Raw genomic sequence first — 27,960 nt, 5'->3', positions numbered from 1 at the left:
CCGGCTCCTCCCCAGTTTGCAATCCTTTCTTTGTTAACCTTTTTAAACAAAGCGACAACATAAAATCTCCAAGAATGAGGCACAAATAACAGAAGGGGAGAGGGCCGGAGAAGGAAGGGTTAAGAGACAAGGTGTGAAATGTAAACATCCGGATTCTGCTCTTCCTGCCCGAGGTAGGGGGTGGCATGAAAAGGGGGGAGCTCCCAAGAGAGGCGAGGGATCGGAAAAGGGGGCTGGATCTCTGGATTCCAGTGTCTGTCCCATTAAATAAGACCTCGTGGCCAAACCCAAACGTCTGTATACATACTTACAATACTGAGACATATATATAATATATGTGTTATCAAGAGACACGGCTGTACAACGGGGGCAGCGAGCGCCATGGTTTGTGGGGGAGGTGCACGGTGGGAATGAGGTTTGGCGAGAGGCCACCAGCAGTAACAGCGTCTCTTGCTCCAAGGCGCTACCCTACTAAGTTAAGTTAAAGCCGTGTCTCCAACGAAGGGAAACTGAGGCACAGAGGGGGGGAAGGAGTGACTTTGTTCAAGTATGTGGGCAGGGAGTAGCAAAGCTGGAGAAAGCCGGGGAGTGCTGGCTCCCAGCCTCCCTTGCTCTAACTACTAGACCCCACTGCCCTCCTAGAGCCAGGGAGAGGACCCCAGAGTCCTGGTGCCTATCGCCCAGCCAGAGAGCCACCGGGGGGGGGGGCCCTCTGCTGGGTGCACAGCGTACCGCCTTCAGAGACAGGCCTGTTACTGGAGGGGGGACCTTGCTTTTCAGGGGGTGGGGGAAGTGTCACAAGGGGAAGGCAGGCAGGGAACCGACATACAAGGGCGTGTCCTGGAGGATACAGTTGCCTGTGAGAAGCCAGGGGGCGCAGGGCTTCCTCGGGCCCCCACCCAGGCTGGGCCTAGTGGTCACGGCCCCTGCATGAAAGAACTGGCGACGGGGGCTGGACGCTCACCCAGGGACGGTCTGTGCGCGCCCTGCCCCTGCGCGGCCTGCGATGCTCCGCCTGCGCACACGGGGCGTCGGGAACGTTTGCACAGGGAAGCGACCTTACTGCCGCCTGGCCAGCAAAGGGGCTGCCAACGGAGTCCCCCATCTTTCCCCGAAGGCCCAGACAGTCCTACCACCGGCCCGGCCACGGAACAGAGCCCTCGCTGGGGACGAGCAGCCCCGGGGTGGCCGGTGCATCCAGCCGAGGGCTGGCAACGTTCTCTCCTTGCCACAACAGTCCCGGGCTGGCTGGCCAGCTCGCTGAGCGCACGGGGCTGCGGATCCGGCCCCCGGCCTGGCGCACACAGCCTCCTCCGGGGGGGGGGAGACCATTGGGGTACTGACAAATAGCGAACGGGGGTGCTGGGACCCGGCCCACGCACCAGGCCCTCTACCAAGCGCATCGGCCTTGCCCCAGTGGAACAGTCGGGGTGCCGGTGCCCACCCACAAGAGCGGCCTTGGGGGCGCAGGGCCGAGGGGGAGTGTGGCTCTTCAAACCAAGCTCTCCAGAGAGGGAGCTCAGGGCTGGGCGGCCAGGTAGTTTAAAGGGATTCTCCTATCCGGGGGCAGGCGGGGCTCTTCTGAATACATCACACTCTGGTTAAGACTCGGGGCACGCCCCACGGCCCCGGAAAGCGCACGGCGGGGGGCGTACCTGTCTGGTCCCCTGGCGGGGGGGTCGGACTCGGAGAGGAGTCGTGGGCTGTCCAAGTCGTCGAGCGGGTCCCCTCCCGGCAGGAGGAAGGTCGGGCGACGGGGGCTCACCACTCTCCCCCCCTCCCGACGCCCTGCAGATCCCAGCTTCCTCCCAGCTCCCTCCACCCCATCCGAGCCCCCTTCCTTGGTCCTTGGCTAGATCCGGGGAGGGCAGGAGGCAGCAGGGCCCCCCTGCTTCCCCAGCCCCCCCAGCTCAGAAATACGTGTCCTGCAGCACAGAGCCCGCCGGGGGATCCCCCTCTTGCCCCCCGTCCTCCGTGGGGGGTGGGGCTTTGGACTCCTTCCGGCGCATGGAGACCTTCCTCTCCTTCTTCTGCTTGGCCTCCTCCTTGGCCCGCTCCTTCTGCTGCTTCCGCTCCTGCTTCTCCCGCTCCTTCTGCAGCTTCTTCTCCCGCTCCCGCTCCTGCCGCTCCCGCTCCCGCTCCTGCCGCTCCCGCTCCTTCTCCAGCCGCTCCCGCTCCCGCTCCCTCTTCTTCTCCTTCGCCCCCTTCCTGGGCGCCCCCAGCGGCGTGCTGCTCCCCGTGGGGGAGGGCAGGGCGGGGTGCAGCCCTTCCGACACCACCGGGCCTGGGGTGGCGGCTGGGGGGGGCGCGGCGGAGACGGCCAGGCTGCTCACGGGGTGGGCAGGGGAGGGGCTGCCCCCCGTGGCGCTGCTGCTGCTGCTGCCGCGGGCCACCCGCTGCTTGATGCCAGTGAGGCTCAGCAGGCTGGCGCTGGCGCTCAGCGGGGGGTTCATGCGGTGCCGCTCCTCGTGGATGGCGCGGGAGCCGTGGAGCCGGCGCGAGGGTTTGTACTGCAGCTCCCCGCGGTTCTCCCGCCACTTCTTGAGCTGCGCGGCGTTCTCCCGCTCGATCAGCGCCTCCGTCACCGGCAGGTTCACCACCTGGGGCCGGGAGGCGCTGGTGAGACCCCCGGGAGACCGGCCCTGAGCGCCTCCCGCTGGCCAACCCCGTCCCCTGCAGCACAGCGCCCTAGGGCCACGCTGGGGCCAGCCCTGCCCCGCTCCCTGCCCTGCGGCGCCCCCTAGTGCCACCCTGGGGAGAGCGCCTCCCGCTGGCCAACCCCGTCCCCTGCAGCACAGCGCCCTACGGCCACGCTGGGGCCAGCCCTGCCCCGCTCCCTGCCCTGCGGCGCCCCCTAGTGCCACCCTGGGGAGAGCGCCTCCCGCTGGCCAACCCCGTCCCCTGCAGCACAGCGCCCTAGGGCCACGCTGGGGCCAGCCCCGCCCCGCTCCCTGCCCTGCGGCGCCCCCTAGCGCCACCCTGGGGAGAGCGCCTCCCGCTGGCCAACCCCCCCTGCAGCACAGCGCCCTACGGCCACGCTGGGGCCAGCCCTGCCCCGCTCCCTGCCCTGTGGCGCCCCCTAGCGCCACCCTGGGGAGAGCGCCTCCCGCTGGCCAACCCCGTCCCCTGCAGCACAGCGCCCTAAGGCCACGCTGGGGCCAGCCCTGCCCCGCTCCCTGCCCTGCGGCGCCCCCTAGCGACTCCCTGGGGAGAGCGCCTCCCACTGGCCAACCCCGTCCCCTGCAGCACAGCGCCCTACGGCCACGCTGGGGCCAGCCCTGCCCCGCTCCCTGCCCTGCAGCGCCCCCTAGCGCCACCCTGGGGAGAGCGCCTCCCTGCTGGGCCCTGCCCCGCTCCCTGCCCTGCGGCGCCCCCTAGTGCCACCCTGGGGAGAGCGCCTCCCACTGGCCAACCCCGTCCCCTGCAGCACAGCGCCCTACGGCCACGCTGGGGCCAGCCCTGCCCCGCTCCCTGCCCTGCAGCGCCCCCTAGCGCCACCCTGTGGAGAGCGCCTCCCTGCTGGGCCCTGCCCCGCTCCCTGCCCTGCGGCGCCCCCTAGCGCCACCCTGGGGAGAGCGCCTCCCGCTGGCCAACCCCGTCCCCTGCAGCACAGCGCCCTACGGCCACGCTGGGGCCAGCCCTGCCCCGCTCCCTGCCCTGCGGCGCCCCCTAGTGCCACCCTGGGGAGAGCGCCTCCCGCTGGCCAACCCCCCCTGCAGCACAGCGCCCTACGGCCACGCTGGGGCCAGCCCTGCCCCGCTCCCTGCCCTGCGGCGCCCCCTAGCGACACCCTGGGGAGAGCGCCTCCCGCTGGCCAACCCCGTCCCCTGCAGCACAGCGCCCTACTGCCACGCTGGGGCCAGCCCTGCCCTGCTCCCTGCCCTGCAGCGCCCCCTAGCGCCACACTGGGGCACTACAGCCAGGCACAGCAGTGCCTGTGAGCCCCGCCCCGCTCCCTGCCCTGCGGTGCCCCCTAGCGCCACACTGGGGAGAGCGCCCCCCTGCTGGGCCCTGCCCTGCTCCCTGCCCTGCGGCGCCCCCTAGCGCCGCACTGGGGCACTACAGCCAGGCACAGCAGTGCCTGTGAGCCCCGCCCCACTCCCTGCCCCACTCCCTGCCCTGCAGCGCCCCCTAGTGCCACCCTGGGGAGAGCGCCCCCTGCTGGGCCCTGCCCCGCTCCCTGCCTTGCAGCGCCCCCTAGTGCCACCCTGGGGAGAGTGACCCCTGCTGGGCCCTGCCCCGATTCCTGCCCTGCAGCGCCCCCTAGTGCCACCCTGGGGAGAGTGCCCCCCTGCTGGGCCCTGCCCCGTTCCCTGCCCTGCAGCGCCCCCTAGTGCACACCCTGGGGAGAGTGGGCCCTGCCCCGCTCCCTGCCCTGCAGCGCCCCCTAGTGCACACCCTGGGGAGAGTGACCCCTGCTGGGCCCTGCCCCGTTCCCTGCCCTGCAGCGCCCCCTAGTGCACACCCTGGGGAGAGTGGGCCCTGCCCCGCTCCCTGCCCTGCAGCGCCCCCTAGTGCACACCCTGGGGAGAGTGGGCCCTGCCCCGCTCCCTGCCCTGCAGCGCCCCCTAGTGCACACCCTGGGGAGAGTGACCCCTGCTGGGCCCTGCCCCGTTCCCTGCCCTGCAGCGCCCCCTAGTGCACACCCTGGGGAGAGTGACCCCTGCTGGGCCCTGCCCAGTTCCCTGCCCTGCAGCACCCCCTAGTGCACACCCTGGGGAGAGTGGGCCCTGCCCCGCTCCCTGCCCTGCAGTGCCCCCTAGTGCACACCCTGGGGAGAGCACCCCCCTGCTGGGCCCTGCCCCACTCCCTGCCCTGCAGCGCCCCCTAGTGCACACCCTGGGGAAAGCGCCCCCTGCTGGGCCCTGCCCCGCAGCGCCCCCTAGCAACACCCTGGAGCACTAGGGCCAGGATTGATTGTAGGGGGCAGAGCCCTGCTGATGCCCGGGGGTCTCCCTTGCACTCCCGGAGCCAGCCCCCCCTCGCGCAGGCCGTGTGGGCGGGGCTCACCTCGGACACAAGGAACTCCTCTTGCATGCTCTGCGCTGGCAGGTTGCGCAGCTTCTCCATAGTCTCGTACATCCCCTGGCAGCTGCGGAGCTTGTCCACGGAGCCCAGGGTGTTCTGGAGAAGGACCAGGCCCACCCGGAAGATGATCTTCACTCCTGCGTTGGGAAAAGGGAGAGAGACCGGGGTGAGCCGTGGGGCGGGAGGGCGATGGGCAGACAGGGAAGGGAAAGGACAGAGAGACCGGGGTGAGCCGTGGGGCGTGAGGGCGATGGGCAGACAGGGAAGGGAAAGGACAGAGAGACCGGGGTGAGCCGTGGGGCGTGAGGGCGATGGGCAGACAGGGAGGGGAAAGGACAGAGAGACCGGGGTGAGCCGTGGGGCGTGAGGGCGATGGGCAGACAGGGAAGGGAAAGGACAGAGAGACCGGGGTGAGCCGTGGGGCGTGAGGGCGATGGGCAGACAGGGAGGGGAAAGGACAGAGAGACCGGGGTGAGCCGTGGGGCGTGAGGGCGATGGGCAGACAGGGAGGGGAAAGGACACAGAGACCGGGGTGAGCCGTGGGGCGTGAGGGCGATGGGCAGACAGGGAAGGGAAAGGACACAGAGACCGGGGTGAGCCGTGGGGCGTGAGGGCGATGGGCAGACAGGGAAGGGAAAGGACACAGAGACCGGGGTGAGCCGTGGGGCGTGAGGGCGATGGGCAGACAGGGAGGGGAAAGGACACAGAGACCGGGGTGAGCCGTGGGGCGGGAGGGCGATGGGCAGACAGGGAGGGGAAAGGACAGAGAGACCGGGGTGAGCCGTGGGGCGGGAGGGCGATGGGCAGAGAGGGAGGGGAAAGGACACAGAGACCGGGGTGAGCCGTGGGGCGTGAGGGCGATGGGCAGAGAGGGAGGGGAAAGGACAGAGAGACCGGGGTGAGCCGTGGGGCGTGAGGGCGATGGGCAGACAGGGAAGGGAAAGGACACAGAGACCGGGGTGAGCCGTGGGGCGTGAGGGCGATGGGCAGACAGGGAGGGGAAAGGACAGAGAGACCGGGGTGAGCCGTGGGGCGTGAGGGTGATGGGCAGACAGGGAGGGGAAAGGACAGAGAGACCGGGGTGAGCCGTGGGGCGTGAGGGCGATGGGCAGACAGGGAAGGGAAAGGACACAGAGACCGGGGTGAGCCGTGGGGCGTGAGGGCGATGGGCAGACAGGGAAGGGAAAGGACACAGAGACCGGGGTGAGCCGTGGGGCGGGAGGGCGATGGGCAGAGAGGGAGGGGAAAGGACAGAGAGACCGGGGTGAGCCGTGGGGCGTGAGGGCGATGGGCAGAGAGGGAGGGGAAAGGACAGAGAGACCGGGGTGAGCCGTGGGGCGGGAGGGCGATGGGCAGAGAGGGAGGGGAAAGGACAGAGAGACCGGGGTGAGCCGTGGGGCGTGAGGGCGATGGGCAGACAGGGAGGGGAAAGGACAGAGAGACCGGGGTGAGCCGTGGGGCGTGAGGGCGATGGGCAGACAGGGAGGGGAAAGGACAGAGAGACCGGGGTGAGCCGTGGGGCGTGCGGGCGATGGGCAGACAGGGAGAGGAAAGGACACAGAGACCGGGGTGAGCCGTGGGGCGTGAGGGCGATGGGCAGAGAGGGAGGGGAAAGGACAGAGAGACCGGGGTGAGCCGTGGGGCGGGAGGGCGATGGGCAGAGAGGGAGGGGAAAGGACAGAGAGACCGGGGTGAGCCGTGGGGCGTGAGGGCGATGGGCAGACAGGGAGGGGAAAGGACAGAGAGACCGGGGTGAGCCGTGGGGCGTGAGGGCGATGGGCAGACAGGGAGGGGAAAGGACAGAGAGACCGGGGTGAGCCGTGGGGCGTGAGGGCGATGGGCAGACAGGGAAGGGAAAGGACACAGAGACCGGGGTGAGCCGTGGGGCGTGAGGGCGATGGGCAGACAGGGAGGGGAAAGGACAGAGAGACCGGGGTGAGCCGTGGGGCGGGAGGGCGATGGGCAGACAGGGAGGGGAAAGGACAGAGAGACCGGGGTGAGCCGTGGGGCGGGAGGGCGATGGGCAGACAGGGAAGGGAAAGGACAGAGAGACCGGGGTGAGCCGTGGGGCGTGAGGGCGATGGGCAGACAGGGAGGGGAAAGGACACAGAGACCGGGGTGAGCCGTGGGGCGGGAGGGCGATGGGCAGAGAGGGAGGGGAAAGGACAGAGAGACCGGGGTGAGCCGTGGGGCGTGAGGGCGATGGGCAGACAGGGAGGGGAAAGGACAGAGAGACCGGGGTGAGCCGTGGGGCGTGAGGGCGATGGGCAGACAGGGAGGGGAAAGGACACAGAGACCGGGGTGAGCCGTGGGGCGGGAGGGCGATGGGCAGAGAGGGAGGGGAAAGGACAGAGAGACCGGGGTGAGCCGTGGGGCGTGAGGGCGATGGGCAGACAGGGAGGGGAAAGGACAGAGAGACCGGGGTGAGCCGTGGGGCGGGAGGGCGATGGGCAGAGAGGGAAGGGAAAGGACACAGAGACCGGGGTGAGCCGTGGGGCGGGAGGGCGATGGGCAGAGAGGGAGGGGAAAGGACAGAGAGACCGGGGTGAGCCGTGGGGCGGGAGGGCGATGGGCAGACAGGGAGGGGAAAGGACAGAGAGACCGGGGTGAGCCGTGGGGCGGGAGGGCGATGGGCAGAGAGGGAGGGGAAAGGACACAGAGACCGGGGTGAGCCGTGGGGCGTGGGGGCGATGGGCAGACAGGGAGGGGAAAGGACAGAGAGACCGGGGTGAGCCGTGGGGCGTGGGGGCGATGGGCAGACAGGGAGGGGAAAGGACACAGAGACCGGGGTGAGCCGTGGGGCGTGAGGGCGATGGGCAGACAGGGAGGGGAAAGGACAGAGAGACCGGGGTGAGCCGTGGGGCGGGAGGGCGATGGGCAGAGAGGGAGGGGAAAGGACAGAGAGACCGGGGTGAGCCGTGGGGCGTGAGGGCGATGGGCAGACAGGGAGGGGAAAGGACAGAGAGACCGGGGTGAGCCGTGGGGCGTGAGGGCGATGGGCAGACAGGGAGGGGAAAGGACAGAGAGACCGGGGTGAGCCGTGGGGCGTGGGGGCGATGGGCAGACAGGGAGGGGAAAGGACAGAGAGACCGGGGTGAGCCGTGGGGCGTGAGGGTGATGGGCAGACAGGGAAGGGAAAGGACAGAGAGACCGGGGTGAGCCGTGGGGCGGGAGGGCGATGGGCAGACAGGGAGGGGAAAGGACACAGAGACCGGGGTGAGCCATGGGGCGTGTGGGCGATGGGCAGAGAGGGAGGGGAAAGGACAGAGAGACCGGGGTGAGCCGTGGGGCGTGAGGGCGATGGGCAGACAGGGAAGGGAAAGGACAGAGAGACCGGGGTGAGCCGTGGGGCGGGAGGGCGATGGGCAGACAGGGAGGGGAAAGGACAGAGAGACCGGGGTGAGCCGTGGGGCGTGAGGGCGATGAGCAGACAGGGAAGGGAAAGGACAGAGAGACCGGGGTGAGCCGTGGGGCAGGAGGGCGATGGGCAGACAGGGAGGGGAAAGGACAGAGAGACCGGGGTGAGCCGTGGGGCGTGAGGGCGATGGGCAGACAGGGAGGGGAAAGGACAGAGAGACCGGGGTGAGCCGTGGGGCGGGAGGGCGATGGGCAGACAGGGAAGGGAAAGGACACAGAGACCGGGGTGAGCCGTGGGGCGGGAGGGCGATGGGCAGAGAGGGAGGGGAAAGGACACAGAGACCGGGGTGAGCCGTGGGGCGTGAGGGCGATGGGCAGACAGGGAAGGGAAAGGACACAGAGACCGGGGTGAGCCGTGGGGCGGGAGGGCGATGGGCAGACAGGGAGGGGAAAGGACACAGAGACCGGGGTGAGCCGTGGGGCGTGAGGGCGATGGGCAGACAGGGAAGGGAAAGGACACAGAGACCGGGGTGAGCCGTGGGGCGGGAGGGCGATGGGCAGAGAGGGAGGGGAAAGGACAGAGAGACCAGGGTGAGCCGTGGGGCGTGAGGGCGATGGGCAGACAGGGAAGGGAAAGGACACAGAGACCGGGGTGAGCCGTGGGGCGGGAGGGCGATGGGCAGACAGGGAGGGGAAAGGACAGAGAGACCGGGGTGAGCCGTGGGGCGGGAGGGCGATGGGCAGAGAGGGAGGGGAAAGGACAGAGAGACCGGGGTGAGCCGTGGGGCGTGAGGGCGATGGGCAGACAGGGAGGGGAAAGGACACAGAGACCGGGGTGAGCCGTGGGGCGTGAGGGCGATGGGCAGAGAGGGAGGGGAAAGGACAGAGAGACCGGGGTGAGCCGTGGGGCGTGAGGGCGATGGGCAGAGAGGGAGGGGAAAGGACAGAGAGACCGGGGTGAGCCGTGGGGCGTGAGGGCGATGGGCAGACAGGGAGGGGAAAGGACACAGAGACCGGGGTGAGCCGTGGGGCGTGAGGGCGATGGGCAGAGAGGGAGGGGAAAGGACAGAGAGACCGGGGTGAGCCGTGGGGCGTGAGGGCGATGGGCAGAGAGGGAGGGGAAAGGACAGAGAGACCGGGGTGAGCCGTGGGGCGTGAGGGCGATGGGCAGACAGGGAGGGGAAAGGACACAGAGACCGGGGTGAGCCGTGGGGCGTGAGGGCGATGGGCAGAGAGGGAGGGGAAAGGACAGAGAGACCGGGGTGAGCCGTGGGGCGTGAGGGCGATGGGCAGACAGGGAGGGGAAAGGACACAGAGACCGGGGTGAGCCGTGGGGCGTGAGGGCGATGGGCAGAGAGGGAGGGGAAAGGACACAGAGACCGGGGTGAGCCGTGGGGCGTGAGGGCGATGGGCAGACAGGGAGGGGAAAGGACACAGAGACCGGGGTGAGCCGTGGGGCGTGAGGGCGATGGGCAGAGAGGGAGGGGAAAGGACACAGAGACCGGGGTGAGCCGTGGGGCGTGAGGGCGATGGGCAGACAGGGAGGGGAAAGGACAGAGAGACCGGGGTGAGCCGTGGAGCGTGAGGGCGATGGGTAGAGAGGGAGGGGAAAGGACACAGAGACCGGGGTGAGCCGTGGGGCATGAGGGCGATGGGCAGACAGGGAGGGGAAAGGACAGAGAGACCGGGGTGAGCCGTGGGGCGGGAGGGCGATGGGCAGACAGGGAGGGGAAAGGACAGAGAGACCGGGGTGAGCCGTGGGGCGTGAGGGCGATGGGCAGACAGGGAGGGGAAAGGACACAGAGACCGGGGTGAGCCGTGGGGCGGGAGGGCGATGGGCAGAGAGGGAGGGGAAAGGACAGAGAGACCGGGGTGAGCCGTGGGGCGTGAGGGCGATGGGCAGACAGGGAGGGGAAAGGACAGAGAGACCGGGGTGAGCCGTGGGGCGGGAGGGCGATGGGCAGACAGGGAAGGGAAAGGACAGAGAGACCGGGGTGAGCCGTGGGGCGGGAGGGCGATGGGCAGAGAGGGGTTGGGGCAGAACTGGGTAATCGGGTTGCGGGGACTCGGACACAAGCGGGGCGGGCTGGGAGTGCCCAGCCAAAAGGAAGGAGGGCGGGTCGGGACGGGACGAGGGACGGAGAATACGCTGGGGTGGTCGGAGGACGGGACGGGATAACGGAAGGAGAATACGCTGGGGTGGTCGGAGGGCGGGTCGGGACGGGATAACGGAAGGAGAATACGCTGGGGTGGTCGGAGGGCGGGACGGGATAACGGAAGGAGAATACGCTGGGGTGGTCGGAGGGCGGGTCGGGACGGGATAACGGAAGGAGAATACGCTGGGGTGGTCGGAGGGCGGGTCGGGACGGGATAACGGAAGGAGAATACGCTGGGGTGGTCGGAGGGCGGGTCGGGACGGGATAACGGAAGGAGAATACGCTGGGGTGGTCGGAGGGCGGGTCAGGACGGGATAACGGAAGGAGAATACGCTGGGGTGGTCGGAGGGCGGGGCAGGATAACGGAAGGAGAATACGCTGGGGTGGTCGGAGGGCGGGGTGGGATAACGGAAGGAGAACACGCTGGGGTGGTCGGAGGGCGGGGCGGGATAACGGAAGGAGAATACGCTGGGGTGGTCGGAGGGCGGGTCAGGACGGGATAACGGATGGAGAACACGCTGGGGTGGTCAGAGGGCGGGTCAGGACGGGATAACGGAAGGAGAACACGCTGGGGTGGTTGGAGGGCGGGGCGGGATAACGATGGAGCTGGAAGGCTGGGGTGGTCGGAGGGCGGGGCGGGATAACGATGGAGCTGGAAGGCTGGGGTGGTCGGAGGGCGGGGCGGGATAACGATGGAGCTGGAAGGCTGGGGTGGTCGGAGGACGGGGCGGGATAACGATGGAGCTGGAAGGCTGGAGTGGTCGGAGGGCGGGGCGGGATAACGATGGAGCTGGAAGGCTGGAGTGGTCGGAGGGCGGGGCGGGATAACGATGGAGCTGGAAGGCTGGAGTGGTCGGAGGACGGGGCGGGATAACGATGGAGCTGGAAGGCTGGAGTGGTCGGAGGGCGGGGCGGGATAACGATGGAGCTGGAAGGCTGGAGTGGTCGGAGGGCGGGGCGGGACGGGATAACGGAAGGAGAATACGCTGGGGTGGTCGGAGGGCAGGTCGGGACAGGATAACGGAAGGAGAATACGCTGGGGTGGTCGGAGGGCGGGTCAGGACGGGATAACGGAAGGAGAATACGCTGGGGTGGTCGGAGGGCGGGGCGGGATAACGGAAGGAGAACACGCTGGGGTGGTCGGAGGGCGGGTCGGGGCGGGATAACGATGGAGCTGGAAGGCTGGGGTGGTCGGAGGGCGGGGCGGGATAACGATGGAGCTGGAAGGCTGGGGTGGTCGGAGGACGGGACGGGATAACGATGGAGCTGGAAGGCTGGGGTGGTCGGAGGGCGGGGCGGGATAACGATGGAGCTGGAGGGCCGGGACAGGGAAGGTCGGTCTGGGGCGGCCGGATGCGGTTGGGCCGGTGTTTTGCGGGACAGCGGCGCTTACAGCCGCGCGGGCGGCCGGCCGGGCCTGGCCCCTCACCCTCGCAGAAGAACATGTCCCAGATGCGCAGCACGGAGCCCCAGGGCAGGGTGCGGGAGAAGATGCACATGAACCACTCGGTCATGTAGAGGATGGGGTCGATCTTGTACTTCTTGAGGTGCCGATAGGCGATGGGGGATGCCCGGCGCAGCAGGGCAAAGAAGATCTCCCCGTCCAGCTGGATGGCTTCCTGCCGGGAGGAGGGGAACACATAAGGCCCGGCCATCCTCCGCCCGCCCCCTACTCTGCACCCCTCCCAGCTCCCAATCCTCCCCCTGCTTCCCCCCAGGCTTCTCCGTCCCCATCCCGCCCCTTCTCTCAGCTCCACCTCACTGCCCCTCCTCCTCCCACCAAGGGTCACTCAGCAGAACCCCCATGGGACCACCCTGCTCTCGCCGGGGTGGCTACTCACCAGTCCCGCGCTGTAGTAGCCCGGCAGGTACTTCTCACAGATCTGCACCAGGCACCAGAAGGCTTGCTGCGGGGCCAGGGAGAGGGAAAGGCGTCAGGCAGACAGACGGCCACAGCAGAAGACACACGGACACACCCCGACACCGGGAGAGCCAGTGGAGGGCAGAGAGTGGAGACCCAGGGGTGCCGTGCCGCCGTGGCCAGGAGCAGACACCGGAGAGAGGGGTTTCTCCTCTCCATGCAGTTACCCCGGCTCCTGCCGCCGACCTGGCTGCCCCCACCCCAGGGTGCAGGCCGCCTCGCTCCGGGCTCAGTGACACGGCTCCCGGCCCGGAGCGATACGGCCAGGCCCAGTGCGCTCTGGGGCCCGGCCAGGCGTCCAAGCCGACAGGAGAGCCAGGCCCAGGGCGCTCTGGGGCCCGGCCAGGCGTCCAAGCCGACAGGAGAGCCAGGCCCAGTGCGCTCTGGGGGCCGGCCAGGCGTCCAAGCCGACAGGAGAGCCAGGCCCAGTGCGCTCTGGGGGCCGGCCAGGCGTCCAAGCCGACAGGAGAGCCAGGCCCAGTGCGCTCTGGGGCCCGGCCAGGCGTCCAAGCCGACAGGCGAGCCAGGCCCAGGGCGCTCTGGGGCCCGGCCAGGCGTCCAAGCCGACAGGCGAGCCAGGCCCAGGGCGCTCTGGGGCCCGGCCAGGCGTCCAAGCCGACAGGAGAGCCAGGCCCAGGGCGCTCTGGGGGCCGGCCAGGCGTCCAAGCCGACAGGAGAGCCAGGCCCAGGGCGCTCTGGGGCCGGCCAGGCGTCCAAGCCGACAGGAGAGCCAGGCCCAGGGCGCTCTGGGGCCCGGCCAGGCGTCCAAGCCGACAGGAGAGCCAGGCCCAGGGCGCTCTGGGGCCCGGCCAGGCGTCCAAGCCGACAGGAGAGCCAGGCCCAGGGCGCTCTGGGGCCCGGCCAGGCGTCCAAGCCGACAGGAGAGCCAGGCCCAGGGCGCTCTGGGGGCCGGCCAGGCGTCCAAGCCGACAGGAGAGCCAGGCCCAGTGCGCTCTGGGAGCCGGCCAGGCGTCCAAGCCGACAGGAGAGCCAGGCCCAGTGCGCTCTGGGGGCCGGCCAGGCGTCCAAGCCGACAGGCGAGCCAGGCCCAGGGCGCTCTGGGGGCCGGCCAGGCGTCCAAGCCGACAGGAGAGCCAGGCCCAGTGCGCTCTGGGGCCCGGCCAGGCGTCCAAGCCGACAGGAGAGCCAGGCCCAGTGCGCTCTGGGGCCCGGCCAGGCGTCCAAGCCGACAGGAGAGCCAGGCCCAGGGCGCTCTGGGGCCCGGCCAGGCGTCCAAGCCGACAGGAGAGCCAGGCCCAGTGCGCTCTGGGGCCCGGCCAGGCGTCCAAGCCGACAGGCGAGCCAGGCCCAGTGCGCTCTGGGGGCCGGCCAGGCGTCCAAGCCGACAGGCGAGCCAGGCCCAGGGCGCTCTGGGGGCCGGCCAGGCGTCCAAGCCGACAGGAGAGCCAGGCCCAGTGCGCTCTGGGGGCCGGCCAGGCGTCCAAGCCAACAGGAGAGCCAGGCCCAGTGCGCTCTGGGGGCCGGCCAGGCGTCCAAGCCGACAGGAGAGCCAGGCCCAGTGCGCTCTGGGGGCCGGCCAGGCGTCCAAGCCAACAGGAGAGCCAGGCCCAGTGCGCTCTGGGGGCCGGCCAGGCGTCCAAGCCGACAGGAGAGCCAGGCCCAGTGCGCTCTGGGGGCCGGCCAGGCGTCCAAGCCGACAGGAGAGCCAGGCCCAGTGCGCTCTGGGGCCGGCCAGGCGTCCAAGCCAACAGGAGAGCCAGGCCCAGTGCGCTCTGGGGGCCGGCCAGGCGTCCAAGCCGACAGGAGAGCCAGGCCCAGTGCGCTCTGGGGCCGGCCAGGCGTCCAAGCCGACAGGAGAGCCAGGCCCAGTGCGCTCTGGGGGCCGGCCAGGCGTCCAAGCCGACAGGAGAGCCAGGCCCAGGGCGCTCTGGGGGCCGGCCAGGCGTCCAAGCCGACAGGAGAGCCAGGCCCAGGGCGCTCTGGGGCCCGGCCAGGCGTCCAAGCCGACAGGCGAGCCAGGCCACACACACGAGCTGACCCGGGCTGCACGGCGCCTTGGCCTTAAGCTGGGCCGGGCAGGGCGATGGGAGCGGCCAGCCTGAGTTAAAAGCAGGGCCCGGCCTTCCCCGTTACTCCCCCCCCCCACCGCGGGCTCCTCCGCTCACGGACGCTTCTGCAGCGCAGCCCCCGCGCCGCCAGCAGCCCCCCCCGCCGCACGGGGCAGGGGGAGTGACGCCGACGCCAGACGCAGACCGGGGACGGACAGAGGGACACACACGGCTGGGGCAGGACAGAGAAAGGGGGGGGGTAGACACGTAGCAATCCCACCAACGGGACCTGGACACACACGGTGTCAGCTGGGACGGCCCTGCCCATGGACAGGGAAAGACCCAGGAGTCCCAACCCCGCCGAGCTAACCAGCACCAGCCCCGCTGCCCGCCAGGGGAGAGGAGAGACCCGGAGTCCTGGCTCCCCCCCACCGCCCTCCCAGAGCGACGGGGAGAGACCCGGAGTCCTGGCTCCCCCCCCCACCGCCCTCCCAGAGCGACGGGGAGAGACCCGGAGTCCTGGCTCCCCCCCCCACCGCCCTCCCAGAGCGATGGGGAGAGACCCGGAGTCCTGGCTCCCCCCCCCCACCGCCCTCCCAGAGCGACGGGGAGAGACCCGGAGTCCTGGCTCCCCCCCCACCGCCCTCCCAGAGCGACAGGGAGAGACCCGGAGTCCTGGCTCCCCCCCCACCGCCCTCCCAGAGCGACGGGGAGAGACCCGGAGTCCTGGCTCCCCCCCCACCGCCCTCCCAGAGCGACGGGGAGAGACCCGGAGTCCTGGCTCCCCCCCCACCGCCCTCCCAGAGCGACAGGGAGAGACCCGGAGTCCTGGCTCCCCCCCCACCGCCCTCCCAGAGCGACGGGGAGAGACCCGGAGTCCTGGCTCCCCCCCCACCGCCCTCCCAGAGCGACAGGGAGAGACCCGGAGTCCTGGCTCCCCCCCCCCCGCCCTCCCAGAGCGACGGGGAGAGACCCGGAGTCCTGGCTCCCCCCCCACCGCCCTCCCAGAGCGACAGGGAGAGACCCGGAGTCCTGGCTCCCCCCCCACCGCCCTCCCAGAGCGACGGGGAGAGACCCGGAGTCCTGGCTCCCCCCCCACCGCCCTCCCAGAGCGACGGGGAGAGACCCGGAGTCCTGGCTCCCCCCCCACCGCCCTCCCAGAGCGACGGGGAGAGACCCGGAGTCCTGGCTCCCCCCCCACCGCCCTCCCAGAGCGACGGGGAGAGACCCGGAGTCCTGGCTCCCCCCCCACCGCCCTCCCAGAGCGACGGGGAGAGACCCGGAGTCCTGGCTCCCCCCCCACCGCCCTCCCAGAGCGACGGGGAGAGACCCGGAGTCCTGGCTCCCCCCCCACCGCCCTCCCAGAGCGACGGGGAGAGACCCGGAGTCCTGGCTCCCCCCCCACCGCCCTCCCAGAGCGACGGGGAGAGACCCGGAGTCCTGGCTCCCCCCCCCACCGCCCTCCCAGAGCGACGGGGAGAGACCCGGAGTCCTGGCTCCCCCCCACCGCCCTCCCAAAGCGACGGGGAGAGACCCGGAGTCCTGGCTCCCCCCCACCGCCCTCCCAGAGCGACAGGGAGAGACCCGGAGTCCTGGCTCCCCCCCACCACCGCCCTCCCAGAGCGACAGGGAGAGACCCGGAGTCCTGGCTCCCCCCCACCACCGCCCTCCCAGAGCGACGGGGAGAGACCCGGAGTCCTGGCTCCCCCCCCCACCGCCCTCCCAGAGCGACAGGGAGAGACCCGGAGTCCTGGCTCCCCCCCCACCGCCCTCCCAGAGCGACGGGGAGAGACCCGGAGTCCTGGCTCCCCCCCCCACCGCCCTCCCAGAGCGACAGGGAGAGACCCGGAGTCCTGGCTCCCCCCCCACCGCCCTCCCAGAGCGACGGGGAGAGACCCGGAGTCCTGGCTCCCCCCCCCACCGCCCTCCCAGAGCGACGGGGAGAGACCCGGAGTCCTGGCTCCCCCCCCCACCGCCCTCCCAGAGCGACAGGGAGAGACCCGGAGTCCTGGCTCCCCCCCCCCCCCGCCCTCCCAGAGCGACGGGGAGAGACCCGGAGTCCTGGCTCCCCCCCCCACCGCCCTCCCAGAGCGACGGGGAGAGACCCGGAGTCCTGGCTCCCCCCCCCCACCGCCCTCCCAGAGCGACGGGGAGAGACCCGGAGTCCTGGCTCCCCCCCCCCACCGCCCTCCCAGAGCGACGGGGAGAGACCCGGAGTCCTGGCTCCCCCCCCCCCCCCGCCCTCCCAGAGCGACGGGGAGAGACCCGGAGTCCTGGCTCCCCCCCCCCACCGCCCTCCCAGAGCGACGGGGAGAGACCCGGAGTCCTGGCTCCCCCCCCCCACCGCCCTCCCAGAGCGACGGGGAGAGACCCGGAGTCCTGGCTCCCCCCCCACCGCCCTCCCAGAGCGACGGGGAGAGACCCGGAGTCCTGGCTCCCCCCCCCACCGCCCTCCCAGAGCGACGGGGAGAGACCCGGAGTCCTGGCTCCCCCCCCCCACCGCCCTCCCAGAGCGACGGGGAGAGACCCGGAGTCCTGGCTCCCCCCCCACCGCCCTCCCAGAGCGATGGGGAGAGACCCGGAGTCCTGGCTCCCCCCCCCCGCCCTCCCAGAGCGACGGGGAGAGACCCGGAGTCCTGGCTCCCCCCCCACCGCCCTCCCAAAGCGACGGGGAGAGACCCGGAGTCCTGGCTCCCCCCCCCCGCCCTCCCAGAGCGACGGGGAGAGACCCGGAGTCCTGGCTCCCCCCCCACCGCCCTCCCAAAGCGACGGGGAGAGACCCGGAGTCCTGGCTCCCCCCCCCCCGCCCTCCCAGAGCGACAGGGAGAGACCCGGAGTCCTGGCTCCCCCCCCACCGCCCTCCCAGAGCGATGGGGAGAGACCCGGAGTCCTGGCTCCCCCCCACCGCCCTCCCAGAGCGACGGGGAGAGACCCGGAGTCCTGGCTCCCCCCCACCGCCCTCCCAGAGCGACAGGGAGAGACCCGGAGTCCTAGCTCCCCGCCCAAACCCGAGAGGTGCTGGGGGGGGGAGAAGGGGGGTTCAAACCAGCCAGACACTCAGGGGAGGCAAGGAGCCAGGCCCTGGCAGAGGAAGGGGCTCTGACCTCCGCGGGCATGTGCATCAGCAGGACGGCCGCGACGGGGGCCTGGGCTTGGCAGTAGCCCTCGTCGGGCCGGTAGATGGTGTAGGCTTTTAGGATGCGGTACAAGTCCTGCTGCCTGCGGGGGAAGCAACCGGAGTTAGACGCCTGAAGGGCCTGGCCCTCTAGGGGGGCGAGCTCCGCCCCAGAGCAGGGCCCGGCTGGCTTGGGGGCAGATATGGGTCACAGGACTCCCCCCCCCCAGGGTGTTCCAGGGCAGGGCCCGGCTGGCTTTGGGGCAGATATGGGTCACAGGACTCCCCCCCCCCCCCCCCCCAGGGTGTTCCAGGGCAGGGCCTGGCTGGCTTTGGGGCAGATATGGGTCACAGGACTCACCCCCCCCCCCAGGGTGTTCCAGGGCAGGGCCCGGCTGGCTGGGGGGCAGATATGGGTCACAGGACTTCCCCCCCCCCCAGGGTGTTCCAGGGCAGGGCCCGGCTGGCTGGGGGGCAGATATGGGTCACAGGACTCCCCCCCCCTCCCCCCAGGGTGTTCCAGGGCAGGGCCCGGCTGGCTGGGGGGCAGATATGGGTCACAGGACTCCCCCCCCCTCCCCCCAGGGTGTTCCAGGGCAGGGCCCGGCTGGCTGGGGGGCAGATATGGGTCACAGGACTCCCCCCCCCTCCCCCCAGGGTGTTCCAGGGCAGGGCCCGGCTGGCTTGGGGGCAGATATGGGTCACAGGACTCCCCCCCCCTCCCCCCAGGGTGTTCCAGGGCAGGGCCCGGCTGGCTTGGGGGCAGATATGGGTCACAGGACTCCCCCCCCCCCCCCAGGGTGTTCCAGAGCAGGGCCCGGCTGGCTCAGGAGGGGAACGGGTCACAGGGCCTGTCCCGCCAGGGGGAACCAGAGCACAGTCTGGCTGGTCTTCGGGGGGGGGGGGGGAGGGAGCCTGTCCCCCCAGGGGGGCGAGGGTAGGGCCCGGATGGTCTGGGCCGGGGGGGGAGGGAGCCTGTTCCCCCAGGGGGGCGAGGGCAGGGCCCGGATGGTCTGGGCCGGGGGGGGGGGGAGCCTGTCCCCCCAGGGGGGCGTGGGCAGGGTCCGGATGGTCTGGGCCGGGGGGGAGGGAGCCTGTTCCCCCAGGGGGGCGAGGGCAGGGCCCGGATGGTCTGGGCCGGGGGGGAGGGAGCCTGTTCCCCCAGGGGGGCGAGGGCAGGGCCCGGATGGTCTGGGCCGGGGGGGAGGGAGCCTGTTCCCCCAGGGGGGCGTGGGCAGGGCCCGGATGGTCTGAGCAAGGGGGGGGAGGGAGCCTGTCCCCCCAGGGGGGCGAGGGCAGGGCCCGGATGGTCTGGGCCGGGGGGGGGAGCCTGTTCCCCCAGGGGGGCGTGGGCAGGGCCCGGGGGGGGAGCCTGTCCCCCCAGGGGGGCGAGGGCAGGGCCGGGGGGGGAGCCTGTCCCCCCAGGGGGGCGAGGGCAGGGCCGGGGGGGGGAGCCTGTCCCCCCAGGGGGGCGAGGGCAGGGCCCGGATGGTCTGGGCCGGGGGGGAGGGAGCCTGTTCCCCCAGGGGGGCGAGGGCAGGGCCCGGATGGTCTGGGCCGGGGGGGGAGGGAGCCTGTCCCCCCAGGGGGGCGTGGGCAGGGCCCGGATGGTCTGGGCCGGGGGGGGGAGCCTGTCCCCCCAGGGGGGCGAGGGCAGGGTCCGGATGGTCTGGGCCGGGGGGGGGGGGGGGAGCCTGTCCCCCCAGGGGGGCGTGGGCAGGGTCCGGATGGTCTGGGCCGGGGGGGAGGGAGCCTGTTCCCCCAGGGGGGCGAGGGCAGGGCCCGGATGGTCTGGGCCGGGGGGGGAGGGAGCCTGTCCCCCCAGGGGGGCGTGGGCAGGGCCCGGATGGTCTGAGCAAGGGGGGGGAGGGAGCCTGTCCCCCCAGGGGGGCGAGGGCAGGGCCCGGATGGTCTGGGCCCGGGGGGGAGGGAGCCTGTCCCCCCAGGGGGGCGTGGGCAGGGCCCGGATGGTCTGAGCAAGGGGGGGGAGGGAGCCTGTCCCCCCAGGGGGGCGAGGGCAGGGCCCGGATGGTCTGGGCCGGGGGGGGAGCCTGTTCCCCCAGGGGGGCGTGGGCAGGGCCCGGGGGGGGAGCCTGTCCCCCCAGGGGGGCGAGGGCAGGGCCGGGGGGGGAGCCTGTCCCCCCAGGGGGGCGAGGGCAGGGCCGGGGGGGGAGCCTGTCCCCCCAGGGGGGCGAGGGCAGGGCCCGGATGGTCTGAGCCGGGGGGGGAGGGAGCCTGTTCCCCCAGGGGGGCGAGGGCAGGGCCCGGATGGTCTGGGCCGGGGGGGGAGGGAGCCTGTCCCCCCAGGGGGGCGTGGGCAGGGCCCGGATGGTCTGAGCCGGGGGGGAGGGAGCCTGTCCCCCCAGGGGGGCGTGGGCAGGGCCCGGATGGTCTGGGCCGGGGGGGGAGCCTGTTCCCCCAGGGGGGCGTGGGCAGGGCCCGGGGGGGGAGCCTGTCCCCCCAGGGGGGCGAGGGCAGGGCCCGGATGGTCTGGGCCGGGGGGGGGAGCCTGTCCCCCCAGGGGGGCGTGGGCAGGGCCCGGATGGTCTGGGCCGGGGGGGGGGGGGAGCCTGTCCCCCCAGGGGGGCGTGGGCAGGGCCCGGATGGTCTGGGCCGGGGGGGGGGGGAGCCTGTCCCCCCAGGGGGGCGTGGGCAGGGCCCGGGGGGGAGCCCGCCCCCCAGGGGTGCCCGTTGGGAAAGGGGTCTGTGTGGCTCTGGTCCCGTTGGAGGCCGCTGGAGTCTCACCCGTGGCCCCCCCGGGCGGCGAACATCTCGTGGAAGGGGAACTGCCGGTGCAGGTCCTTCTCGATGACGTCCAGCCACTTGGGGTCCCCGGGCTGGCGCTCCAGCTCCTAGGGGTGCCAGGAACAGGGGTGAGGCTCAGCCCAGCCGCCCGCCCCCCACGCCCCCCACCCCCCGGGGCGCACCTCAAACCTGTCGGCGTTCTGCTCCAGCAGCTCCTTGCTGTTCGACAGCAACTGCCAGGCCTTGGCCCGCAGAGACGAGGGGATCCCCTTCCGGCAGCGCAGCTTCACCTGCGGACACCCGCCGGTCAGCGCCCCCCCGGGCCCCACGGGCACCGCCCTGCCCCCCCGGCGCCCCCCAGGGCCCCGCGGCCACCGCCCTGCCCCCCCGGCGCCCCCCAGGGCCCCGTGGCCACCGCCCTGCCTCCTGCCGCGCCCCCCCAGGGCCCCACGGGCACCGCCCTGCCCCCCCGGCGCCCCCCAGGGCCCCGTGGCCACCGCCCTGCCCCCCGCCGCGCCCCCCCAGGGCCCCGTGGCCACCGCCCTGCCTCCTGCCGCGCCCCCCAGGGCCCCGCGGCCACCGCCCTGCCCCCCCGGCGCCCCCCAGGGCCCCGCGGCCACCGCCCTGCCCCCCCAGCGCCCCCCCAGGGCCCCGCGGCCACCGCCCTGCCCCCCCGGCGCCCCCCAGGGCCCCGCGGCCACCGCCCTGCCCCCCGGCACCCCCCAGGGCCCCGCGGCCACCGCCCTGCCCCCCAGCGCCCCCCAGGGCCCCGCGGCCACCGCCCTGCCCCCCCGACGCCCCCCCAGGGCCCCGCGGCCACCGCCCTGCCCCCCCGGCGCGCCCCCCCAGGGCCCCACGGCCACCGCCCTGCCCCCCCGGCGCGCCCCCCCAGGGCCCCGTGGCCACGCCCTGCCCCCCGGCGCCCCCAGGGCCCCGTGGCCACCGCCCTGCCCCCCCGACGCCCCCACAGGGCCCCGTGGCCACCGCCCTGCCCCCCGCCGCGCCCCCCCAGGGCTCCGTGGCCACCGCCCTGCCCCCCACGGCGCCCCCACAGTGCCCCGCGGCCACAGCCCTGCTCCCCGCGGCGCCCCCACAGTGCCCCGCGGCCACCGCCCTGCCCCCCGCGGCGCCCCCAGCAGTGCCCCGTGGCCACCGCCCTGCCCCCCGCGGCGCCCCCAGCCGTGCCCCATAGCCACCGCCCTGCCCCCCGTGGCGCCCCCACCCGTGCCCTGTGGCCACTGCCCTGCCCCCCGCGGCGCCCCCACCCGTGCCCCGTGGCCACCGCCCTGTCCCCCTGCGGTGCCCCAGCCGGTGACCCGGCGCCCCCAACAGTGCCCCGTGGCCACTGCCCTGTCCCCCCACGGCGCCCCCAACAGTGCCCGGCGCCCCCAACAGTGCCCCGTAGCCACCGCCCTGTCCCCCTGCGGTGCCCCCCAGCCAGCGCCTGCCCCCCGCGGCGCCCCAGCCGGTGACCCGGCGCCCCCAACTGTGCCCCGTAGCCACTGCCCTGTCCCCCCGCGGCGCCCCCAGCCAGTGCCCGGCGCCCCCAACAGCGACCCCAGCCACCACCCCGTCCCCCCGAGGCGCCCCCGAGCCACTGCCCCATCCCCTCACGGCGCCCTCAGCCACCCCCCACCCCCTCATGGTGTCTCCCAGCCAGAGCCCTGCCCCCCCACGGTGCCCCCCCCAGCCAGAGCCCTACTCCCCCGCAGTGCTCCCCAGCCACCACCCCATCCCCAACAGTGCCCCATAGGCACTGCCCCGTCCTCCAACAGTGGCCCCACCCACCACCTGCCCTCCCATCAGTGCCCTGCAACCCCCCCATCCCCTCCACTGCTGGGAGAGGCTGGGGCTGTGGAGCCACTTACCTTCTGGAATCGCCGGGAGAGCCATTTATCCCAGTGGGAAAACATGTCGAGCCACTTGAGTTCCCGCTGCCGCGCCACGTCCACCGGGATCCCGCTCTCCCTGGGGGGGGGGGGGGGTCAGAGTCATGGGGCAGCCACACCCAGCCCCCAGCTGCAGCCAGGGGAGCTTCCCCACAGCAGTGCCGGGGGGGGGGGGGGGGGGGGGGGAAGCAGACGGCTTGTGTCCAGGTAACAGCAGAAGCCCTTCCCCAAAATGCCGAGTGAGCCGTGGCCCTTACTGGCTCTCAGGCCCTCTGGTGTTTGTAATCAGAACAGGGACCTGCCCCCCAGCCCTGCCGGTGCCCCTCACCCCCGCCCCACAGCCCCTGCCAGCCCAGCCCTGCCCCACAGCCCCCCTCACTCCTGCCCCACAGCCCCTGCCAGCCCAGCCCTGCCCCACAGCCCCCCTCACTCCTGCCCCACAGCCCCTGCCAGCCCAGCCCTGCCCCACAGCCCCCCTCACTCCTGCCCCACAGCCCCTGCCAGCCCAGCCCTGCCCCACAGCCCCCCCTCACTCCTGCCCCACAGCCCCTGCCAGCCCAGCCCTGCCCCACAGCCCCCCCTCACCCCCGCCCCACAGCCCCTGCCAGCCCAGCCCTGCCCCACAGCCCCCCTCACTCCTGCCCCACAGCCCCTGCCAACCCAGCCCTGCCCCACAGCCCCCCTCACTCCCGCCCCACAGCCCCTGCCAGCCCAGCCCTGCCCCACAGCCCCTCCTCACCCCCGACCCACAGCCCCTGCCAGCCCAGCCCTGCCAGTGCCCCTCACCCCGACCCACAGCCCCTGCCAACCCAGCCCTGCCCCACAGCCCCCCTCACTCCCGCCCCACAGCCCCTGCCAGCCCAGCCCTGCCAGTGCCCCTCACCCCCGACCCACAGGCCCTGCCAACCCAGCCCTGCCCCACAGCCCCCCCTCACTCCTGCCCCACAGCCCCTGCCAACCCAGCCCTGCCCCACAGCCCCCCCTCACTCCTGCCCCACAGCCCCTGCCAGCCCAGCCCTGCCAGTGCCCCTCACCCCCGATCCACAGCCCCTGCCAACCCAGCCCTGCCCCACAGCCCCCCTCACTCCTGCCCCACAGCCCCTGCCAGCCCAGCCCTGCCCCACAGCCCCCCCTCACCCCCGACCCACAGCCCCTGCCAACCCAGCCCTGCCAGTGCCCCTCACTCCCGCCCCACAGCCCCTGCCAGCCCAGCCCTGCCAGTGCCCCTCACCCCGACCCACAGCCCCTGCCAACCCAGCCCTGCCCCACAGCCCCCCTCACTCCCGCCCCACAGCCCCTGCCAGCCCAGCCCTGCCAGTGCCCCTCACCCCCAACCCACAGGCCCTGCCAACCCAGCCCTGCCCCACAGCCCCCCCTCACTCCTGCCCCACAGCCCCTGCCAACCCAGCCCTGCCCCACAGCCCCCCCTCACTCCTGCCCCACAGCCCCTGCCAGCCCAGCCCTGCCAGTGCCCCTCACCCCCGACCCACAGCCCCTGCCAACCCAGCCCTGCCCCACAGCCCCCCCCTCACTCCCGCCCCACAGCCCCTGCCAGCCCAGCCCTGCCCCACAGCCCCCCCCTCACTCCCGCCCCACAGCCTCTGCCAGCCCAGCCCTGCCAGTGCCCCTCACCCCCGACCCACAGCCCCTTGCCAGCCCTGCCCTGGGGTCCCACCGCCCCCAATTCTCCCAATTCTCCATCCCAGGGATGTAACCGGGGGAGGTTTGACCAGGAAGTGAAATTAACAAGGCCCAAAGTGACAGCGACCAGCCCGGTTTCCCCTCCGCAGGAGGAAGGAGGAAACAGAGGCTCCGAGAGGCGTTTGCCGACTGCCCAGAAGGGCCCTGCTCCCCAGCACAAGAGCTCTCAGTTCCCACTCCAGAGCCGCTCTCTGCTTCCTGAGCAGGGGGGAGGCACCAGAGAGCAGCTGGCTCAGGGGCGGGGGCCTGGCCTCTCCGGATCCAGCACAGGGATCCATCCCGGGCTGATGGCCATGCCGTGGGAGGGGTCTGTGGGGCCTCAGCCCCCGTGTCCACAGCCTCCCCCGGGCCCTGGCAGCCGGAGCAGCGGGGCCAAGCACCCACTGGTCCCTGGAGGGCATGGAGGGTGCGGGGGAGGCAGGGGGTCCAGACTCGGATTCCACAGGACGGGGCAGGGAGTGGATGGGGAGGCAGGGTGGAGAAACAGGAAGAGCCGGGAGGGGAAACAGGAAGTGGTGGCTTGGGGCTGCTTCATTGAGAAACTCAGGAAGGGAAGTGGGGGGGGCGTTCACACGAGCATGGGTGGGGGAGAATCTGGGAGAGCTGTGGGGGGGGCTATTCCCCCCTCTGGCCCGGGAGAGGAGGATGCTGGGACGGAGGGGGATGTTCAGCACTGCTCCCCTCGGCCTCCACCCCCCACAGCAACATCTCCCTGCCACCTCCCCGCAGATCAGGCCGCACAGCCCAGTCTGCCCAGGCACGCAGCAGCCCCCCACGGCCTCAATTCCACACCCCGGCTCCCCTCCCCGTCTGCTCTGCCCCTCAGCTCCCTCCGCCCAGCACCAGGGCACCTCCACTCAGGGGGTGGGACTAGCCCTGTGCTACCCCCAGTGGCTCCCCTGCATCCCAGGGGAGGCTCCGAGCCCCGGGAACGGGGTAGACCCCGCCCAGCATGGAAAGCACCTGCTTTGGTCAAGCCACCCGTGTGCTGAGCCAGACAGTCTCAGCCCCTGCCACCCGACTCCAACCGGGGCTATTGGAGGGGCCACAGGCCGGGCCACGACCTCAAACAGGCCAGGGGCTTGGCCTGCCCCGGACAGGAGGGTGGCGGGACAGAGGCCCCGAGCCATGGAACACAGGACTAGCTGGCTCCAGCCAGGCTCACCCCAGTGAGTGAGTCAGTGCTGGGGGGCAGGGGGAAGCTCCCTGAGAGAGTCAACAAGACCCTCAGCACAGCAGGGGCAGGAGATGGGCTCCTCGGAGGCAGGCCAGGATGCTCCAGTGGCAGGGACATCCCCCCAGTGTGGACATGCCATCTCCTCAGCCCATACAGCTCTGGGCATCTCTGAGGCTGCCTGGGCCGGGCCGGGCAGCACAGGTGGGGATCTGCACCCAGCCAACCTGTGCTGCGGCCAGGGAATGGGGGGCCAGAGGGGCAGGGGAAAGGCCTGGGCCCACTGCCCACCCTCCCAAGGCAGCCACCACCGTGCCCCAGAAGCAGATCAGAGATGGCGCCCCTAGCCAGAAAAGGTCCTGGCTCCTCCCCTTCCCACCCCCTTGAGCCCGCCAGGCCCTGCCCTGGCACCAGACCAGAGCCAGCGCCCCCTAGAGGGGAAGGGCACAGGTGAGGGGGCAGCTGGGGTACTCACGGCATCCCAGAGTACTGGCTGCCCCCCAGGAACCCGTATTTGTCTGTACGGCGGTAGGGCAGGCCGTTGATCTCCGAGTCGGAGCCCAGGGAGCTGGCGTCGTCAGGGAAGCCGGGACCCGTCAGGGACTCCAAGGTGCCCGACATGAGGCTGACCGAATCCAGATAACTCAGGGTGTCTGGCGCCGGCGGGGGCCGGGGAGGTGGGATTCCAGGGCCCAGGCTGGACTGGGACCCCATGTCCTGACAGACGGCGGGATCCAGAGGTGCCGGGACCTCCGTCGCCGGGGGAGAGCTCTTCTCCTGCACCACCGGGCTGGGCGCCTCCACCACCACGGCCGGCGATGGGAAGGGTGCGGGGAGGGGCTTAACCGGGACGGGCGGGGCAGCCTTTCCCGCAGCCAGGCTGTTGGGCATGGTGAGAGAGCCCGAGGGTGCTGCCGCGGGAGGGGTCGTCGTCGCGTCCGCCCCTGCCAGCTGCGTCGTTTCCGTAGAAACCAAAACCACCTGGACAGCGGCAGCTGCCATGGTGGCGCCAGGTGTGGTTGCCACAGGAGATGCCACTGGAGCTGTCATGTTGCCCGTTGTCACCACACAGGGCCCCTCACTGTCCACAACGGCGGCTGCGCTGCCTGTAGGTGCTGGAGATGGCCTCAAGTTGGCTGGAGACGCCGGCGCTGCCGGAGATGCCACCACGTTGCCAGTTGCCGTCAGAGACACCGTGGCACTGCCCGGAGACACCGCCACGCCACCTGGCACTGCTGGAGATGTCCCCACACCATCTGTAGTTGCTGGAAATGCCCTGGCACTGCCTGCAGATGCAGCCACACCACCCGCTGCTGCTGGAGATGCGGTGATGCTGCCTGGAGACGCCGACACACCGTCCGTCACCACCAGAAACACCGTGGTGCTCCCTGGCGACGCCGCCACGCTGCCCGTGGTCACCGGAGACATCCCCACGCCATCCGCCACCACGGCACTGCCAGGGCACGTCCCCACACTGCCCGCCACCACGGTGCTGCCCGGAGATGTCACTCTTTGGCCCGTCACCGCCGTGGCTCTGCCCAGAGAGGTCCCCACGCCGCCAGTCGCCGCGGTGCTGCCCGGAGAGGTCCCCACGCCGCCGGTCGCCGCGGCGATGCCCGGAGAGGTCCCCACGCCGCCGGTCGCCACGGCGATGCCCGGAGAGGTCCCCACGCCGCCGGTCGCCGCGGCGCTGCCCGGAGAGGTCCCCACGCCGCCGGTCGCCGCGGCGATGCCTGGAGAGGTCCCCACGCCGCTGGTCGCCGCGGCGCTGCCCGGAGAGGTCCCCACGCCGCCGGTCGCCGCGGCGATGCCCGGAGAGGTCCCCACGCCGCCGGTCGCCGCGGCGATGCCCGGAGAGGTCCCCACGCCGCCGGTCGCCGCGGCGATGCCCGGAGAGGTCCCCACGCCGCCGGTCGCCGCGGCGATGCCCGGAGAGGTCCCCACGCCGCCGGTCGCCGTGGCGATGCCCAGAGAGGTCCCCACGCCGCCGGTCGCCGTGGCGATGCCCGGAGAGGTCCCGGTGGGGCTGCCCAGGGGCCGGGCCGGGGGGCCGGGCGAGGGCGCGGTTGGCGTCGCCTTGGCGCCCAGCCTGGCGGTGTACAGCGCCGACCGGGGCGCGTTGTACCGGGGCGGGGGTGACGGGGCGTCACCAGCCCCCATCTCCATGGCGACAGCCGACTCCTCCCCCCCGGCCCCTGGGGGGCGGCCTAGAGTGACAGGGGAGGGGGGGCGGAGGCAGGAGCCTCTCTGGGGCTCTGCCTCAGCCTAGGCATCCAGCAACCAGAAGCCAGCCCCCCCCAGGCTGCGCGCGCAGCCCTGCAGTGCCACGTGGGGGGTGGCCAATCACAGGCCAGGAGGGGGCACCCGGGCAGCCAATCAATGGGGAGGAGAGGGAGGGTTGTTGGAGGGCGGGTCCAAATGGGGGCGAGTGGCACTGGGATAGCCCAATCAGGGTGGGGAATGTCGGGGCTCCGGCCAATGGGGAGGGAGAAACCTCCAGGCCGGGGAGCTGGCGAGCAGAAGAGGAAGGGCGGGTGACAGAAGGGCTGGGGCAGGGGGCGGGACCAGAGGGGACGTGGCCAATCGGAGCAGAGGGATGGCCCCAGGCGCCAGACAGATGGTGAGGTGAAACCAATCAGGACAGAGACACCGGAGGCGGGCCTGTGACAGGAAGGGGCGGGACTAACGCCGCATTCCAGCCATTCCCAAGAGGGACCGGCTTTATCTCAGCCAATTGGCCTCAAAAGCGCATCAGCTCAGCCAATCGGCGTCGGGGCCACCCTGAGTCCGGTCCGGCGACCAATAGAACAGCGGAGCGGGACCTGGCCAATGAGCGCGGCGGTTCCTCAAGGAAGGGGCACCCGG

General features: G+C 72.3%; 1 protein-coding gene across 1 annotated transcript; it reads right to left on the bottom strand.

The window, feature by feature from the left end:
• Positions 1-12: 12 nt before the first annotated feature.
• TBC1D10B (TBC1 domain family member 10B) lies at positions 13-27,400 on the bottom strand. The gene is made up of 9 exons (XM_089778990.1): positions 25,571-27,400; positions 22,200-22,299; positions 20,514-20,621; positions 20,332-20,438; positions 17,576-17,690; positions 12,383-12,448; positions 11,971-12,160; positions 5,011-5,165; positions 13-2,600 (listed from the first exon to the last, which is right to left on the bottom strand). The coding sequence occupies exons 1-9, from the start codon at positions 27,259-27,261 to the stop codon at positions 1,911-1,913; spliced, it is 3,222 nt and encodes a 1,073-aa protein (XP_089635116.1). The 5' UTR covers positions 27,262-27,400; the 3' UTR covers positions 13-1,910.
• Positions 27,401-27,960: the final 560 nt, after the last annotated feature.

This window comes from Pelodiscus sinensis, chromosome 5, assembly GCF_052426305.1.
Source record: "Pelodiscus sinensis isolate ZL-2025 chromosome 5, ASM5242630v1, whole genome shotgun sequence".
Classification (NCBI taxonomy): domain Eukaryota; kingdom Metazoa; phylum Chordata; order Testudines; family Trionychidae; genus Pelodiscus; species Pelodiscus sinensis.
This window is presented reverse-complemented; position numbering and strand designations above follow the sequence as displayed.